Genomic DNA, 19,824 nt, shown 5'->3' on the forward strand with positions numbered 1-19,824 from the left:
TGTCACCATTTTATAGGAGGCTGGGTTGTTTTTAGCGCCTTTTACTGACTTTGTGTCCAAAAGGATAAATCCCTGTTCAATACATATTGTAGCCAATGTTCAGCGAGTTAAGTAATCCAGTGGTAATATGAAGGAGAATATACAGATTGCCCACGAAAATTCTGAATTTTCGATAGATCGAAAGAGTAGCTCATTCAACTGACGGTTTATCATAAAAGAAAAAAGAATATACGGTTCATGATGCACACTATGAGATTTTAGTAGATAAATCGGCAATGGGGCAGGTTTTGTTTAAATAGTTGGGTTCGTGCAGCATTTTACTTTTTATATCATTATTACCACATTTATTTTGAATGGAATTTGTAGTTCAGAAATTTAATTTAATGTGTGCAACGTCATGAATTAAAATATACCAGTGCAAAGTTACTCAGAGTTTAGTGGACATTCTGTATTTGACTAAGAAAACAAAGAGAGAATTTTACAAATACATTTATTGCCACCGCATTCTTGCAAAAATAAATGATCGTATACAAACACTATACAAAAATATATAATACACATAATCTAAGTAACGAGCGACGATCTTATTTTACCATAGTTCATAACAACGTGGAACAATGTACTAAAAAGTCATTGACTTCAATATCAAAGGTAACAAGTCTTTTTTATAATACGAGGATTTCTTATTGTCTTTGATCACTAATAAACCATAGCTTAACGCTATGAGAGCAATGAGGAAGAATGACTCTGTGCTTTGTAAAATGAAATGTTTATGCGCGTGTAAAGCACTCAGAGACGATGATTGTTGATGATCACCGAATGGGAACCACTAAATACTGATATTATGAGGCGATGTCACATACCAGCCTCCTCCTTGTGTACGAATTAGATGCGCTTGTCCACTACCTCAGGTTCTGGACGTGCTTGAACAACTCCTAATATGGTCCGGGCGTGCCATATGTGGTAGAAACTTTAGGAGGACCGTAGGTACCAGTGATACCAATTCCAGTTGTGCCAGTGACGCCAATTCCTGTTGTGCCAGTGACGCCAATTCCTGTTGTGCCAGTGACGCCAATTCCTGTTGTGCCAGTAACGCCAATTCCGGTTGTGCCAGTGACGCCAACACCGGTTGTGCCAGTAATCTAGAACAGTAGGAATTTAATTGCATCAATTTTCTTTGCCATTCACATGAAGTAAGTATATAGTTGAATAACATGTGATTTTGATAAATAGGACTATTAACAGTGGCTGAGCATAAAAATCAATGCTTAAAAGTGTGAGACTCCAAATTTTAAGTTTTACGTCTATGTTTGTCGGAATTGACATATTAATCAATCATATGATACTTCAGGTAAAAATAGAATTTTCTGATATGAGCAATAACTTGGTATATGACAGGCGGTAATTTCGTCTGCAGCTCTCTCTACATAGTCACAAAGTTCTTTTGCGTGCCTTAGTTCTACGGCTCATCCTGAGAAATCTTTCATGAGGATCATTATCACTTATCACTCATAAAACAAAATTTCATCGCCCTCTGCCGAGTTTGGCCCTGCAAACCTAAAATATAACAACTTTAGCGACAACGCACAGTAAGCAGTAGCGAATGCTAATGTAATGATTCGTTTTGAAATTTACTGCTTTTGCTTCCCTCCAGTTAACATTTCATTGGTTGCTGTATTGGGACGCGGTGATAGTCGTTGTGTATGTTATTTATTGATGTTCAACCATAAATTTCTAGAAATAATTATTTTATTATGAAGTTAAATGACTATGGGTGCTACTCGAAATTTTGTTCATATTTGTATCAATTATTAAAAATAAGAATTGTATCAAGTGAAGTCGAACATAATGACGTTCGTTTGTCTGTAAGTGATAGAAATAGATGCGAATCAAAAGATAATGCTAAACCCATGAACATTGGTTTTAGAAACTATGAAGAAAATACTAAATTTAGTCTACCATAGAGATCGAAATCCAACTCTAGAAAAGATCTATTATGTCAACAAGTTAACTTGGCTGTTAATAGTTCGTTAGACCTGGATGAACAGAAGAAGAAACAAGTACATAATTCGTGTAGACCTCTTCAATCCCAGTTTGCAAATGAATATGTAACTCTTGGGATATTTACTGGCTCTTTGGTATTGCATAGGCTACCCCTGATCACAGATGTCATATTGGGCACTTCCATGTTATATAATGGCAATATAAAATGAAAACAACCGCCAAAGCCTCCACCGTCGAAAAGGCATTTTTTTTTGTAACGACCGCTAGATAGAAGTACAGTTGCTCCATGCAATTCCATAAGGGTATAACATGATTTATTTTGCAGTCGCTAGATGGCAGCCTAGTAAAATTGATGAAAGTGGTTGTCTTGAAAGTGCATTAGGCTGATCAATGTTATGTAATCAGGAAGTGTACGAAATAGGTGACATGTTATAAACTAGTATCTTCCTTAGGCCTGCTAGTGATTAATGCTAATTATTATATTTCCATGAAAATGATTAAATCGTCATTCTGCAGCATTATAATATTTTTCTTCATATTTCGTACTACAGAAAACGATTATTTATTCGTCATAAGTTGCAACAGCTTTACTTTCTGATTTTTTATCCTAGATTGTAGTAAACACTGAACTGATGTAGTTCATGTGTGGCAAATTGATTGTTCAGAGAAATATCTATTTAAAAAACAAAACAAGCATTACAAAATTGTAACTTCTACACGTAGTTCACGTCCATAGCCTTCTTGTTTTGGATCGTATTTGGAGGACGGTTGGCATCGTAATAAGATGACTAATAATAATAAATTACAAAACCCTTTGAGATGCTACAGTCCTTGAGCTTATACCTATTATATATTATAGTTTTACAACTCCTTCTTGAATGTATGGTGTAGAAACAGAAAAAAGACAAAAGAATAATTAATTTTCACAGTAGACTACCATAGGAAATTGTCAAGCAGGTAACATGGCATTATCATTAATAACTTTAACAACTAAGGCATATCAACTTAACATTAAAATTATTTTCATAAATTCCACGGTAATATTGTAGGCGATTTTAATATTCATTCATAGATTTCTGCCAAAGGGTAGGTCTTTCACTGCAAACCGAGCATTCTCTAATCTTTCCTATTTCCAGCCTCCCTCTTGATCTCATGGTCTCCGCATATGGTCCATATATCTTAATGTCATTTAATATATTTAGATATAGATTCTAACATATAGGTAATTATTTCATTAACTACAGATGCATACAGTACATAAACCGCAAGGTTTATAGATTAAGTTAATTTTACTTTTAGGCATTGTAAAAGAAAGTTATCTTACGATTATGTGGAATGAAGGAGATGAAGTTAATATTATTCTTTTTTTAAGGACGGAACAGATTGTTTCATTGCATTTGAATAATACTTTAAGAAAGTAAATATAAACAGAAACATACAAAGGAGCATTAATGTATGGTTAGCTCTGGACCTTCGTTATAAACAAAAGCGAATGCGGTTACCAGTATGTTGTTTGATAAGTAGTTACTCTATGTTCGGCGACAAAATGTTTAGCCGACTCCCTGTTGCATATTATTAAAGAAATTGTCAAATGAAAAATCAATTTCTACAATATTTAGTATCGGTCGATTGTGAAGTACCTATTTTTGAAAGAGTTGTTCGGCAAGGAAATTTACGCGGATATGCTGGATACATTGACGGTTTTATGTCGTTTGTTCACAACTATGAAACACTGAGTTGTTGATTATAAGATAAGAAGAACGGAAATCAAAGATGAACAGTGTGTCGGAAGATTTGCTTCTGTAACCACTTCAGAAAATATCGAAATCATGTATGACATGATTTTGTAGGATCGACGAATTGGGCTCAAAGTTATAACACAGTCTAGTATATACAGTCACGAAGCTTGAGTTGTGAGATGCTAGGAACAATAGACTGTGCCGGTACTATTTCGCATTGTCTGTAATGAGGCCATATTAGCGATCCTAGTGGTTAGCAGCTATCTATGGATGCATATTTACTACGTATTGAGCTTCGTGACTGTATATACTAGATTCTGGTTATATCATAAACATTGAACATTTCCTATGAACTTATCTTTCGCACCGTACATCATGATTTGGAGATGATAAAATTATCCTCTAAATGAATCCCTAAATCCTGAACGCTGATCAGAAACGACTCGGAGTAAAAATTTCCAAGTCGTTTTGTTGCCGTTTTGAAAATAATTTTTTTGACTTGTTTGTATCGTATTGACACTATGGATTAGTAATTACGGCCCAGATGAAAAGAAGAATCAAAAGAATGGAAACACTCTGGCTCTCTCCATCAAAATTAAATTTAGCGTTAAAAAATAGGCAAGTAAGATTCTCGTATCAGTTTTTTTAGAGAGAGAAAAAGGAGATAGTTATTACAGAGTATTTAAAACAAGATAAAATATTATAGGAGCGTATTATTCTTCACTATTAACTAAGCTTCGGGGGAAAATTGTGGAGAAAAAATTGCGGTAAAATTTCCAAACGCGTGCTGTTCTTGCAAGATAATGCATCTTCCCACAAATTGAAGATACCATTAGTCCGAATTGCTTTGGGTTAGGTATCATGTATACTGAAAGTGAGTATTTTCGTAAAGACCTCGATATAAATTTTTTATGGCGTCACAATATTTTTCTATATTTCATGTAACGAGAAAGTGATAATCGAAAAAAACACAATGACAGCATTCGAAATAGAGACAAAATAAAGGGAGGAGGAACTTCTCGTTCGTAGGTATATCAATTTTTTAAAAGTGTTATTACTATTAGGACCTATTTTCATTGTTATTACTATTATTTATGTTTTTAAGCATCTTTTAATTAATGTGGCTCCAGAGATGGTTTTGTGGTACCATGATTTTATAACAAATTTTAGATTATCTTTGATTAGTAGATACTTCACAAATAAATTACAAAAATGTATTATTAAAACAGTCATAGCAACAGACTTAGAGTATTTCAGGAGAAACTTAATTCTTCCGGTTTGGAATGAACATATAGCCTAATTGCAGAACTTTGGAAAAATAAAGGGAGGAATTCCCCAGCTTTCTCCCCCTTCAATTCGAACAATGCATCATGAACAAACTCAAGAACCTGCTTGCATAAACATTATCTGTGTCAAGGTATTAATACGATCTATGGTTTCTTCCTAATATCTAAATAACTAATGAATGATTAATATATTTTGTGGGCGGATCGCACTCACCTGTTTGTTTGTCTTGTACTTGATGAAGTAGACTTCTGGCTTGGAGGGCTGAGTGGGCGTGGCCTCCTGGATGTTGATTGCGTCAGCGTCGTCGGGCTTCTTGTACAGGACGTAGATCAGAGTCTTCTGCTCGTCTTGTCCCGGCAGTCTGATGTTGGTGGCGGAATGCGAGGGTGGCGACGGCGTCTTGATGAAAACGATCTTGTAGTGTTTCCGTGGTGAGCGGAATTGTGGCAGCTGTCGCTGGATTTGCTCTTCCGGTTCAGGTGGAGGCACGTGTACGTAGATGTGCTTCTGAATAAGTGAGGTGCCGCCGAAGCCAGAAGTGAATCCGACACCACTGCCGGTGGTGAAACCACCAGTTGTAAAGCTACCACCACCCCCGGTTCCGAAGGTACCGCCGCCGGTTCCGAAGTTACCGCCGCCGACAACACCGCCGCCTGTTCCGAAACTACCGCCGCCAACTGCACCACCGCCGAACACGTTCACCCCACCGCAACCACCTCCGCCGAAGCTGCAGCCGGAGGTGAAACTTCTCCCTCCCCCGCCATTCGCCCCGAAGGCTATGCCTCTGTTGTAGTAGTCGTGGTAATTCCTTGGGGGCCCGTACGTGTCGTAGGGTCCGGGAGCAATGTCGGGACGCGCCTGCGCCATTGCCGCCATCCACGCGACGAGCTACAGGTGTCAAGAGGTCACATGCGTTATTGTCCAACTGCGCACATTGTGTGAATTCTCACGTAGAAAGTAACCCATGACTATATTTATGTAAACAGACACTCCCAGCAAGATCATCGCATTCATCTGAACGATTACTGAAAGAATATTAATTAGTCTTTCGTACGAGACTTCGGAATTTAAGCAATGAGAGTTATTTAATAATTCATATTAAATCTAAAGTCCTCAATGCCGAAATGACCGCAATTCTTTTTAGTTATTTAAGAAGGCGATTCATAATTCTGAAATTTTGATGCTATGGTTGATTTCGGTTAGTTTGATTTGATAGCTTCGTTTCATTATTTTTAATCCGTTTGGTTATTTGGTTAATTCTATGGTGATTTGATTAACTTGTTTGCTTGATTTGCTGGTTGGTTGGCTAGTTTGTCGATTTGTAGAGAAAGAATTGGATATTTAAATTGTGAGTCAAGATTTAACATCTCCGAAGTTTCGATGTTTCGACGTTAACTACTTTCAAGCAAGTTTGGTAGTATGTTAGTTGGTTAATTTGGTAGTGTGTTAATTGGTTACTTTGGTATGATAAAATTTGACAGGTTTGATTGGTTTGAAAAGTCTATTAACTGATTGTTTGATTTTCTGTGACTCACGATATGGTCACAGTTTACTTTCCTGAACTCAGCCACTCTGATAGTATGTGTTCTCTCAGAAGGACATCATTAAATCGAAATTTGTTATGCATTCTGACAGGATGAAAGAGTAAAACAGTCGGTAAATTTTGTCTGGAAGCAATTTATTCGGATACAGGTTCGTGTGCTGAAACCTCCGAAATATGATCTCCAGCTCAACTGTGCTTACCCTACTCATATTAAATATTTTATTTTCTTTCATTTCTGTTTTCGGTTAGGTTTGACCGTGCAAACCTCGGATTTATTGGCGATTGTGGTCACTCTGTACTGCTAAGAGCACCTTTGTTGTTTAAACTATTATTAAGAAAACATTATTTGTTCGGAAAGAACTGGTAAATTTTAGCATTTAATTTTACTTCGAAATATTTAATATATTTCTTTCACGTGTTAAAACTAGGTTACCGTGTTGACTAGTATATATTCCGAAGTGATATATTGTTAAAAGTTGTGCAATAAAGATGTATAATTTAATTTTAATTAATTAATTACTCAATTGCTTGTTCATTTTAAAGCAGATTGTATCGTGTAATTGTACACCTTCTACACAAAACCTATCATTATGTACTGCTAAATGTCTGTGATACACGCCTTAGTAAATTAACTGAATCTTAATATTGTCGTGATGTCTTATTTATGAAAGTTTAAGATAGTGGATCAACAGGTCATCGAAATGTACTTATAAACACAAATAATGCTACACTTAAAAAACTTATATATATATATATATATATATATATATATATATATATATATGTTGCATATGAGTATGCAGTAGTTTGTTTCCTTGTTTTTTTTTTTAGTTGACATTATACATTAAACTTTGAAATTAAATATTGTCTATAAAGTGCGTATAACTGATTTAATTTAGGATGTATGCACATGTAAATTAATTGTAAAAGTTGTGGTTGAAAAACCTATAGAACATAATATAAGTGTAACATGCTATCCTACAATTCGTAAATATGACATAAAATGTGAAATTCGCTCTAATAAAACATGTCGGAATGTAGATGAATGTTAGTGTGTAACTTTTATATAGACTCATGAAAATTGATGTAGACCTACTGATCAAAATTAAATATAAGTTTTGTACTCTCCACGCTTAGTTTAGAGCATACAACAATGTATGAGAAAGGCTTCATTCGGTTGGGTTGGCTTGGTACTCAATAATTGGTGGAGTTTTTAGAGGTTTTTCCAAAGTGAAGGCGAATGTCTGTTAATAATTATTAATCCATGCCGAATTCTCGGTCTCATTCACGCCAAAACACAATCTCACCAAAACACTATCTCACTGTCACCAAGTCCTCCGACGCCAGATACAGCATCGATAAATAACCTAATAAAACATACGAGAAAAAGTTTCAAATTACATTAGGATCGACATTAAACCTTTTGGTAATGAAATTTGATATGTCATGTTAGGGTTTCAAATTGCAAACGATATTTTTAAACAATCTGAACGTACAAACGTCAACAAAATTGGTCGTAGAGAAGTAAAAAAAACAATGTAGGCCTAATGTTTTAATTTTTTTTTTATTTCGAGGGTCTGTCCTCTATTCAGTTTCGGATACACTGCATCCTATTTACAGATTGTGCTCACCCTCTAATATTCTATTTTATCCTCCTGAGTCCTGTGACATGTGTTGTTTTATTTTTAAAGTTCAATATAATTCTACACTTCAAAAAAAGTCACAATTAGGGCACAATTGCAGGTATGTTATACTGTACTACACATTCATCTTATATCATAATCATGTATGAAGTATAGTATACTATACTTCATACATAATTATGATACTATACTTCATATATGATTATGATATAAGATGAATCTGTAGAGACCCGAAGTATAGTATAACATACCTGCAATTGTGCCCTAATTGTGACTTTTTTTGAAGTGTAGAATTATATTGAACTTTAAAAATAAAACAACATAGTATATTATACTCTAAGGACTCGGAAGGTTATGTCCTGCTTTGTTTTTTAAAGGCCTCTACGTCTTTACGAGATGTTCTACAGAAACTTCTGCAGTCTAAATCGATATTCTGGCCTTCAGGAAGCTCCTTGACCGAGAAATGTTTGGCCTATAATTTTTTTCGAACCCTCTCAATAGAGAATACAATTATTTCCCTTTTCTTAAGTCTACGATGTGAGATCCCGACTGTACTTTCCCTCGAAAGAAGCAAAATTTCGACTAGGACCGAGAATCCACCACCTACAAGATCCCTTTCACGGAAGTGCTGTGAAGATTCCCAATAAACATGTAAATCAGCATTGTATCTATCCGGAAATGCGTTAGCCTATATATTGAAGCGTGAACGGTGCGGACTGATACATAGAGAAATTTGGAATAATATAATTGAGATGGTAGCACAGTCTAGTATATATATATATATATATATATATATATATATATATGCATACATAGACAGTTGGAATATGCATCCATAGATAGTTGCTAGCCAGCAGGATCGCTACTATCGCCTCATCACAGACTTTCCCTAGCAGATGATAAAATTTATTGTACTTTCGATATCGTGTTCTTTTGAAAAAATTGACACCTTCCTTCCACTATTGAAATACGAAATACATAAGCTTCATATATTATTTTCATAAAGCATATATTATATTTTACAAACTCAACTTCCTGGATCTTTCGGAAGAAGGATAACACTGACCTCTTTTTCTTAGAACTTATAGTGAAACAAATGTCTCCTTGTCCCATATTATTATTCAAATTATTGTATTTTAGCCATTTACAGTTATTACAACCGATAACAAACATTTCACAGCCTACACAACTTTTCACAACAATGCGAAATACTGCACAGTCAATGCCTTTTCGATCTGGATCGCCGTAATGTATGTTCGAGTTTTCTATTTCAGTGTATGAAGCTCAATTAAATATAATATTACAACTTTATTGCGTATCATTGCTAAGTTTTATTTAGTGTAATGTGTCCATAAGTTTCATGTACTTCTTGCTTCATAATATGTTGCAGAAATAATTATAAAACTGTGTTATTTTAATGTGAAGAGAATTTTACATGTTAACATAATCTGTTCACATCAACATTTTAAGTTAAGAATTCAAGCTATTTTGAGGTTTAATAAAAAAGAATTTACATTGTGACTTTAATTTAGCACATTTACCTTCCTTAATTGTAGACAGAAAATTTACTATACCACTCCTATGAAATTAGTGTACATACGATTGTGTTACTTAGTCTCTTAGGTTATAGATAAATACAGTAATTCAGTCTCAATTGTAGTATTAAAATACAGACAAATTGAATGTGAGGGATATCACACATGACATTATGTTTAATTATAATGTATACTTGCGAATATGGGAATATAAGTTAAATATAGTAAACATAACCTATAACTTTCATACGACATAATATACCGGTACATGTGTAATGGCAGGGCATTGGAGACCACTAAAATTAGACAGAAAGGGGCAACTGGTACAGTAAACATAACCTATAATTTCAGCATATCTAAATATCCGTGCGGTGCAACTGAAAATTATTGAATCGTGCATAAATGAATGTACAAGAATTTCCTAATATTTAATCGAAATAAAGGCAGGTATTACACATACGAACAACGTAATTTTCACAGGCACTTTATTTTTTATTGTTTTAAGAAACTTTTTTCTTTATTGGTTCTATATTTATATTTAATAATGGATTCTCCTGTTATTTGTTGGTAATTCGATTTTTATTAATATAAGATATTATATATATATAAATTAATTATGTCACACCTTAACTCGCAAGTGAATTATGTCTGAAATCATTGTTTTAAATTTTATTAATGCAATTACATTACATTTGAAAGAAATATATGTTACTCTTTATTCGTTCGAACTAATTTATATGGTTGAAAAGTCGCCCTTCGTGATCGGGTTAAGGAAGTCACATGTTCTGCCTTACGGTCTGTATTAGATTACGATGGCAATGGCACAGTCTATTGTTCCTAGTACTCACAGCGCTCCAATCGGCTAGCAACTATCGCGAGAAATGCAAAAAATCATCCCGAGCTTCGCGACTGTATAAATATTAGACTGTGATGGTAGCGTAATCACTCTCTTCTATGAGCAGCGTCCGTAATATGTTCTGAGATCGGAGAACATCTATTAGGCTACTGAATCTAACTGCAATGCAGCATTGAAGAAACTGGTTAATTAATATAAAAATTGAATCAGAACAGGATATTACTAAAAAAAATTAACTTACAAAGCTAAAGGTCGAAGAAACACAAGTCTATTAAATAATGTAGAGAAGGAAATGGCTTTCTAGCCCAATATGTGATACAGAAGAAAAGAAGCCTTAACAAAAATTTAAACCTGCTACATTTTCATATTAATGGAAAGAATGATACTAGACTAGCACAACCATATACGTAATTAGACCAATGTAATGTTAAATAGGAGCCGCTAATTTTAACATTATAAATGTTACGCAGACTATGTTGTGTCGATAGGGGAGAATGAAGACGACGTGTAGAAATTATTACATAATTTAAATATCGCAGCTAAAATTTTCAGTATGAAGATATCGGCAAAAACACAACATTCATGTTTATTTCACAATATTCGGATAGATGTAATCTGAAGATGTTGGGAAGACAGTGGAACAGGTCATAAAATTTGTGAGCGGAATTTACTACTGTAGTGATAGGAATCTAATTAGGGAAGTTCAAAACCAATCGCGGAAAGAGCAAGTATAGCAGTGGTCTGAGAGTTATTTTTTGGAAAAATAAATTAATGAATATCGAAAGTAAAGTATGACTAGACCAACACTATGGAGTAACAGCATAACTGACTATGAAACAGAAGGGTTTGGGTTCAAACCTTGGTTTGGACAAGTTATATAGTTGGGGTTTTATCCGAGGTTTTCCTCAAACCAATTGAAGAAGAGCTACTGTGCAATGTTCGGCGTTGAACCAAGGACTCATTTCGCCAATGTCGTTATCATCATTAGACCTACCATAATTCAGCACCAAGTTAAGTTCACGATGCAGAGTACTATACAGGGTGTTAAAAAGTATTCAATATTTTAGGAGGTGATAGTATGCATCAAAACAAGAAAAAATGTCAAATTAACATGGGTCCTACAACACATATTTTCTGAGATCTGAACACTTGTCTATTTGAACTTTACGAGATAGGCCTTGGAATGGATATAATTCTATCTTAGGTAGATCTACTGTACAGTACTTTGGCGGCAGCGTTGCCTTACATGAACAACTCGTAATTTAAAACATTTTTGTGGACTCTGAAAACATAATTTTAACACAAAATGTCTTAAAAGTTCTAAAAAAATGTTGCTATAACTTATTTTATTTCAGAAGGATTTTAATGCGTTCTTTTCAACGTTATATAAAGTGAGAGAGAAGAGAGAGAGAGAGAGAGAGAGAGAGAAAGACAGAGAGAGAGAGGAAGTGATAACTGTGGAGATTGAAGGGGAACATTTCAATATACTACTATAAATATAAAAAACGTATTATGCATTTTGTAATTAAGTGCATGGTTTATTAGAAAACTGGTCTGAAAGTCTACGTAGTTTAGCAACAGCGCATCCCTGGCTCACTTACGAACACACACACACACACACACACACACATACACACACACACGGTCTGAATAACAGTGTTCCGTCCCTTAGTCACCGCAGTAGGGTTGCCACATTTCCTAATGGCAGGAAATAACGATACGCATTTATAATTTTATTTATTTTGCAAGAAAATCATCAATTTCACTTAAAAATGTAAAGAAAGAAATCATTCCTTATCAGTTTCTCTAATTGTGAGAGTAAAAATCAGAGTCGTATGGATAATAGGCCTACTTATCGAGTAAAACAGTGTTAACATATAAGGGAATTTTTTTTTCTGAGAAAAGTATTCATTTGAGACTAATATGGTACTGGAAATTTTTGTTGTACTTCATCCAAAGAATAAACTGTTACAATCTGCACAGTTATATTACTTCCATTCTGTAGACCGATGGCTTAAAGCACAAATATTTGAAGGGTTCAGAGCCATAGTGGGCCAAGCGCCATTCATTAAAAACGGAGAAAACAAGGGTTAAAGTTAAGCGAATACTGAATTTTAATGAAGATTGACATACCGGTATCATTTAGTTTTAATGTCCACACTATATTACATGCTATATGTTTAATTAAATCATGGTACTCAATTTTAATCCTTGTTTCCTCCCTTTTTAATATATGGCTCTGAACCCTTCATTTTCTGTCCACTTTTTATAACTTTCGAGAAAACTTGAAAAAAGTGTTTCTTGTTGCATACATCTCAAGAATTAATAATGCAGCGATATGATATAATTTTTATATTAATAATGTCCCACACAATGTAATGCAATACAATACAATACAACACTTGTCCATAATGAAGATTTAGCCTCATACTACGAGTATATCACCATATTTCAATTTTTACCAGAAAAAAATACATATAAGTTGTATGTATATTGAAAATGTTTAGTCCAAACCATAGAATGGTTCACATAAAAGCAATGGCTAGATGTGTAAAAAGAATGAATAAAGATATATCTGAAACAAATTGTATACAGAACACAGACAATAAGAACTGTAAGACGACCGGAGAAAAGAGTTCAATGTTCGAAGAAGAAGAAGAAGAAGAAGAAGAAGAAGAAGAAGAAGAAGAAGAAGAAGAAGAAGAAGGTGATGATGATGGTGGTTGACATTGTAAATTCTCACACATGGAAACTCATGCGTTTGCATGGCTTCAAAAAGCAAAATTGCAATACTCACAACTATTGTCTTCATGTTAGTACGTATTTTGAGTGCAGTACACTCTTATGGTGTCTTGGGAGACGATGAGCTGAACTGTCGATAAGCAACAATGGTTCGAGCTTATAAACAGTTTCGACAGACGAGGAAGTCTTGTAGAATTGTTTTAATTATGTCCCCTAGACACTATTCATTCAAAGATTCTCCCCACTCCACCCAGTATCTGGGTTGGGGTGACCTTTGAACTCAACATACAGAATTCTTCTACGAGGAAAGTTTTTTTACACAGCATCGCGTTGCGTCTGTACACGCAAGGAGGTGTTGATACGAACCATTATGACAAGTTTAGCATGAAGAAAGTGATACTGAAATTATTTTCATCATTATCTGTTTCCGATTTCACTGTCTCGTTAAAGAAGAGGAGAAGCTTCAACTAGCAATTATACATACAAATTAATGTATTTATATCTGTACTACATTAAACTTTTTCAGGGAAGTTCCTTACATCCGATCGATTGGTTTAAGAATTAACATTTTTTTGCTTTTACTATTCCCTGTAATTACTGAAACGTGACATCCCAGTATGGTATATTGCAAAACTTCCGAAAAGTAAAAGCAAAACATAAGTTCATTACTGTATCATAACGTTCTTTATACAAATGACTGTAATTCGCTGTTTTAATAGAGTTCAAATAATGAATATAATTTTATTTTAACCTTTTTATTTCTAGTATAGTTCTGTGTTTAATCCTGCATATAATATATTAACATACATATTGATACATTGACACCTACATTTGGAGTAAGAAGTTTGACTAATGCCGGCTAAGAAGAAAGTTCCACTTCAAGATATTTATTATACAAATTTAATATAGTGTCATTGTGTATTAGATTATGTTTTATTACTCATATGTTGCACAAGATAACAAGACAGAAAAATCTAATGACACTCAAATATTTCAATAATACAAATCACATTTATGGGCATTTCAACATTATATGAGGCATTGTTATGTATTATTTAAAAAAAGAATAAGATTACACTATGTCTTTGCTATAAATTGTAATATAACAACAATTCGTCTAAGGAAAAAATGTAAAGAACTCTTTCTTTCCTTCCGCCATGAATATTTCAGTCAGTGTTTACATCAAGGGCGATTCATATTTTGGATAGACTATAGCCTCATCAATATATAATTGTTTCTCTCTTTGTTCAGGATTCTGACTAAGAATAATATACAATATTAATGTGAGTAATGGTCGAGAAATCTATTAAATAAATCTTCCAAATAAAAAAAAAACGTAACTAATTCTGACGTATATTTTGTCGAAAACGTGTAATATGTCATTGATTACAAGTTGGACTACTGTAATCTTATTTAATTTCGTAAGGAATTGTATTTTCAAAACCACAGTAGAAAGAAAAGGAAGACTGGATTATATGTAAACTTTTTACATCCAACTGAACTTTATGGCCACCGGTTTGGTTTCCCTCCAACATTGATGGAAGCCTACGTACATGAAGTTGATTTTCCAAACATGGTAAACAGATTGCAGTGTGCATCTTAAATGAAAAAGAAACGCCTGTGCAACTTCTCCAGTAAGGCCCCACCACCCATACCCATTGTCATCAAGCCAGACTACGATCAGATGTCACAACCTTTTACCCCATTCATGTCTTTGTAATACGTTAGTAAACATACAGTAATTACATCAACATTTTCTCAGGCGGTAACATGAAGCCTGTACAGCATAATAAATCGACGTGCATTTCTTATATCTTCGCTGATTATTTCATCTTATTCTATGTTCTTTTATAATAAATTAATTCCTGTACCAAACTATTTCAAAGTGTAATTGTATTTTCATAAATATTTTCTCAATACACGATTCGAAGAACCAGAATTTTCTTAATTCAATTACAATGAAACCATGTAACAAAAAGGCGTTTTAAATGTCAAATCAGACATTTCTTCTAAGCAATGAATTATACAGGGCTGTGGTGGTTCCTGCACTTTCTAATTGGGTGTGCACTATCATTATTTTTTCAAAATGCATTTTATTATACCATGCATCAATCATGACACTAGACAGGCGTGCACATACACCAAGCGGTTTTTATGGAAAATTATATTTAAAGTGAAAGATAAAATCATATCATTATTTATTTACATTTTATCTTCTAAAGTTAATACAGTAAAATTTATTTACTGATTAGCTTTATAACTTCTTTACTGTGTTAATATGAGAAGTTTACCTGGCTGATTAGTTTCGTAGTGATATTTTTTATTGTCTGAAGCGTAGTGAAGGTCCCACGCTATCTTCTGGTTTCCTGTTGTGATGGGGTGTGTTCATGATTGTGTCGAAAAGGGTGTATGTTTTGAAATTAAGTTGAGTGTTTACAATGTGCTGGGGGGTGTGTTTTTCTATGTTTGTAAATTTCATATGTAAATGACAATACGAATGTCAAGTTTCTGGATTTTTGGCTGGATGTGTAGTATTTTCATGTCAGTGTCTATGTTGCTGTAGTTGTGATTGGAGTTTGTGATGTGTTCTGCGTAAGTTGAACTGTGTAGTTTGGTTATATGACTGTGATATGTTCCTTGTAACGTGTTTGAAATGACCTTCCAGTCTGTCCGATGTAGAAGTTGTTGCAACTATTGCATGATAGTTTGTATACACCTGTTAAGTTGTATTTGTGTCTAAGATGTTTTTGTAGTGTGTTTTGTGTTCTGTGTGCAAAGTTGTATTTTAGTTTCTTGAAAGATGAATACAGTGTCTATAGAACAATGAAGAAATGAATTTGTTTTAATTGCTGAACTGTGGCCATAACGTACAGTGCTTAGGAAAATATTTGGGGCTAAGAGGGATGAAGTTACAGGAGCATGGAGAAAGTTATACAACACAGAACTGCACGCATTGTATTCTTCACCTGACATAATTAGGAACATTAAATCCAGACGTTTGAAATGGGCAGGGCATGTAGCACGCATGGGCGAATCCAGAAATGCATATAGAGTGTTAGTTGGGAGGCCGGAGGGAAAAAGACCTTTGGAGAGGCCGAGACGTAGATGGGAAGATAATATTAAAATTGATTTGAGGGAGGTGGGATGTGATGATAGAGACTGAATTAATCTTGCTCAGGATAGGGACCAATGGCGGACTTATGTGAGGGCGACAATGAACCTCCGGATTCCTTAAAAGCCAGTAAGTAAGCCATAACGTACACACAGTCTGAAATAGTTTCTCACACTACTCTGTAACAAATATACATAGTTAATCCCTACACCAGGGATGCAGAACTGGATACCAATTGTGGCATACATCACAAGCGGAATACGTCACTCATCCCTTCCTTTCACCCCCACATGGTAGGATAGAGGGGATTTGTATTCCGAGTCTGTGTTACTTGGTTGCGGAACGTCACGGCGACGTCATTCAACGCCGGTGGATTGTGGACGGGGAACCAACGCTTTCCCCATGCTTCCACCCTCTCTTCCCCAGTTCTGCATCCCTGCCCTACACCTACGAATCTAACTTTTATTCACTTACATACGCTCTATTTAGATAAACACGCTTAAAGTAAAATAAAGTAAGAATGTTAAACGCAATACATAATCATTTAGCTCCCCAATGAAGAATGAAATATGAGGTTCTCTGCGTTTTAGGAACGAACTGACAATTATTCAAACTGGATATACAGCAGGCTAGTTACTGTATGTCAGCCTGGCAGGGCTGTTAAGAGTATTACACGGTGCTTAAATGCTATAAATTCAGTTCCATATGCATAGGCCTATTTGTTCTTTTTTCCTTCGGTTGAAGTTACTAAAAATTATATCCCGTTATTATTATATTTTTACAACTCATAAATATGATTTATTTCTATTTAATTTCGAGATTTATTTCTGATAATGTATGCTAAACTGTTATATTTACTCATAGGTCATTGACTAGAATCTCGCCCCTCGCACAGTAACGGCGTCGCGATTCTGAGACATTCTTTGTCGCACCCCGTTCCCTCTTCCATCGTCAAAGGCACCAATCCGTGTTCAGCCTTCACATATGCGAGAGTATGGCTATATTGGAAAGCAAAGAGGGTTGCATGAAACTACACCTCATGGAAACCAAAGTAGGAACAGAATTAATCCTACCTTATTGAAAAAATGCTTAAAATAAAGAGAAGGCCTTTTATTTATTTTTCTGGATGTGCATATGCGATCATGTGCATACCCAGTAACCGCCACTGATACAGAGTGAATGAAAAGTCAGAACGGCTTAAGGTTCTTTTGTTTATGTGATATGCTCAATATGGTGACCCTCTTTAGCAAGGCACATGTTTCAGACAACGTTTCCAGTTCTTCAGGACACTGAGAATTGTGGCAGGCGGTATTTGCGCCGTACATTCCATTATTCTCTCTTGCAGATGGTGTAGGTCACGAATGTTTGTGAAATAAACCATTGCCTTTAGATGATCCAATAGAGAGTAGGCCTAATCCATTGGTGTGAGGTCAGGGGATCTCGCGGGTCGCTCAACAAGGCCTCGTCGACCTATCCATCTTCCCAGAAACTGGTCATTCAGTCAGTGACGTATTAATCCATAATGCGGCAGGGCACCATTAGTTCTACAGTTTCTGAATTTTGATCCACCCTATATTTTAAAATATACACAGTAGGCCTACTTCATAGTAATGAAATAAAAACGTTCAGCAACATCAAAGAAACACAAAATAAGGCGACAGCATAGCGTAGTGCTGATTACGCACCTGTATGTAGGAAATACTAAAATTAAAATTTACTTTCATTATTTGCATTCAAGGCAGAGGTGGTATGTTAAAAATACGGATCTTAAGACTATTGACATCAGAAAATTTGAATGCGCAAGTAAGGAGATACTGTAATTCTGTTATCTATCAGGTAACTTGTTAAGATATCCTTTCTGTGTCATAAACTGATGAAATAAAAATAATTTTGGTTTTATTATTTATCTAACGACGCTTTTAGATAATTAAGATTATTTACAGCCGATATATGATGATGATGACGACGACGATGACGTTGACGTTAACGATGTGACTATAATATGTAATAATTAAACCAAACTTGGTCCATTGCAGTTTTAATTTTCAACATTCAAGTAATTTTTCACGCAGAACTACGTCTTTCTCGTCACTAAATATGGGAGGAAAAACTTGGGAATTGACTGTCACATAAAAATGTAACCCCCTCCCTTGTTCTTCTCTCCGGGTTATCCTTCTGTTCTCGTTGTTCTCCTGGTGACTTTTCTCGCACTATCCACACGTTGTTGTGTGTAGAGATATGCAGCATAGTAAATCTGAGGGTTTCTCTTTTGAAAATATCCTATGAGAAATAATCACTGACTAAATTAAGGTAATATATTGTGAATTTCAAATATTAACGAGGTAAGTAATATTCTTATTCAAACTTCTGGTTTTATAAGATTTTCAATAGTAGAAATTTGAATTTCTTTAATAATTTTAGGAATATATTAAATTTACATTTTGGTTATTATTCTTCTCTCTGGTATGTATGTATGTATGTATGTATGTATGTATGTATGTATGTATGTATGTATGTATGTTTAGTCAACAGTCCTAAGACTGGTTGAAATCTTATAAGTCACCAATAAAGCATCACTCGTGAGGCAACTAAGTAAAGAGATAATGGGATAGATTGACCAGTTCCTTTCCCCTCCATTGCATATATCGCAGATTAGTAATATATTTCATTCATCAGACTTCAGAAGCGTATAAACAATGGTTCTTCCGCTGACAGTATTGTTAAGTGAGATGTACTGTCTTATAATAAATGTAATAGCCAGAACCTCATAATATATGTACAGTAGTGGCAAAAAAAACCGGACCGACGGATAATCAAAATCCCCGAAATGAGCCACTGCGCATGCCACGCCCGCTTTCACAAGATAGTGAGTAATCTATTGAAATTTTTGTAGTTTCGACTGCTGACGTAGCCCATTTCGAAAGCCATTAGAAAATAAGCTGGTAAAATTCATATTTGGGAATAATAAGTTAATTAAGTAGTCAAATATCGCTGCAATCGAGAAGTATTGGGAATAAATTTGAACAAGGAACAAAAAAAAGTTTCCTTCCCAGGCAGGATTCGAACTAGGAAAGTCTTAGTTACCCGTCTATCGTGCTGTCACTGTGAACAAGGCTCTGAAATCAGCTACAAGGGTCGGTCCGGTTTTTTTTTTTTTTTTTTTTTTGCCACTCCTGTACACACATAATTATACAGAGTGCAAGTGACAGCCTATAAGTCTGCAGATTGAAGGGGAAAAAAGAACACATTGAAATAAATTTTAAAATATATATGCGTTTTGTAATTAAATGCATAGTTAATTAGAAAATTAGACTGAAAATTTGCTTAGCATGGCAACACCGTATCGTTGATTCGCCTACGAAT

General features: G+C 34.8%; 2 protein-coding genes across 5 annotated transcripts in view; both read right to left on the bottom strand.

The window, feature by feature from the left end:
• Window positions 1-19,824, bottom strand: part of LOC138704857 (alkaline phosphatase-like) — a 670,581-nt gene that overhangs the window by 316,573 nt on the left and 334,184 nt on the right. The gene's annotated exons all lie outside the window — the stretch shown is intronic.
• On the bottom strand, window positions 474-13,533 carry LOC138704856 (WAG22 antigen-like). The gene is made up of 3 exons (XM_069833185.1): window positions 13,405-13,533; window positions 5,244-5,918; window positions 474-1,142 (listed from the first exon to the last, which is right to left on the bottom strand). Exons 1-3 carry the CDS (start codon window positions 13,417-13,419, stop codon window positions 936-938), a joined length of 897 nt encoding a protein of 298 aa, XP_069689286.1. The 5' UTR covers window positions 13,420-13,533; the 3' UTR covers window positions 474-935.

The sequence above is a fragment of the Periplaneta americana genome, chromosome 8 (genome assembly GCF_040183065.1).
Source record: "Periplaneta americana isolate PAMFEO1 chromosome 8, P.americana_PAMFEO1_priV1, whole genome shotgun sequence".
NCBI lineage: Eukaryota > Metazoa > Arthropoda > Insecta > Blattodea > Blattidae > Periplaneta > Periplaneta americana.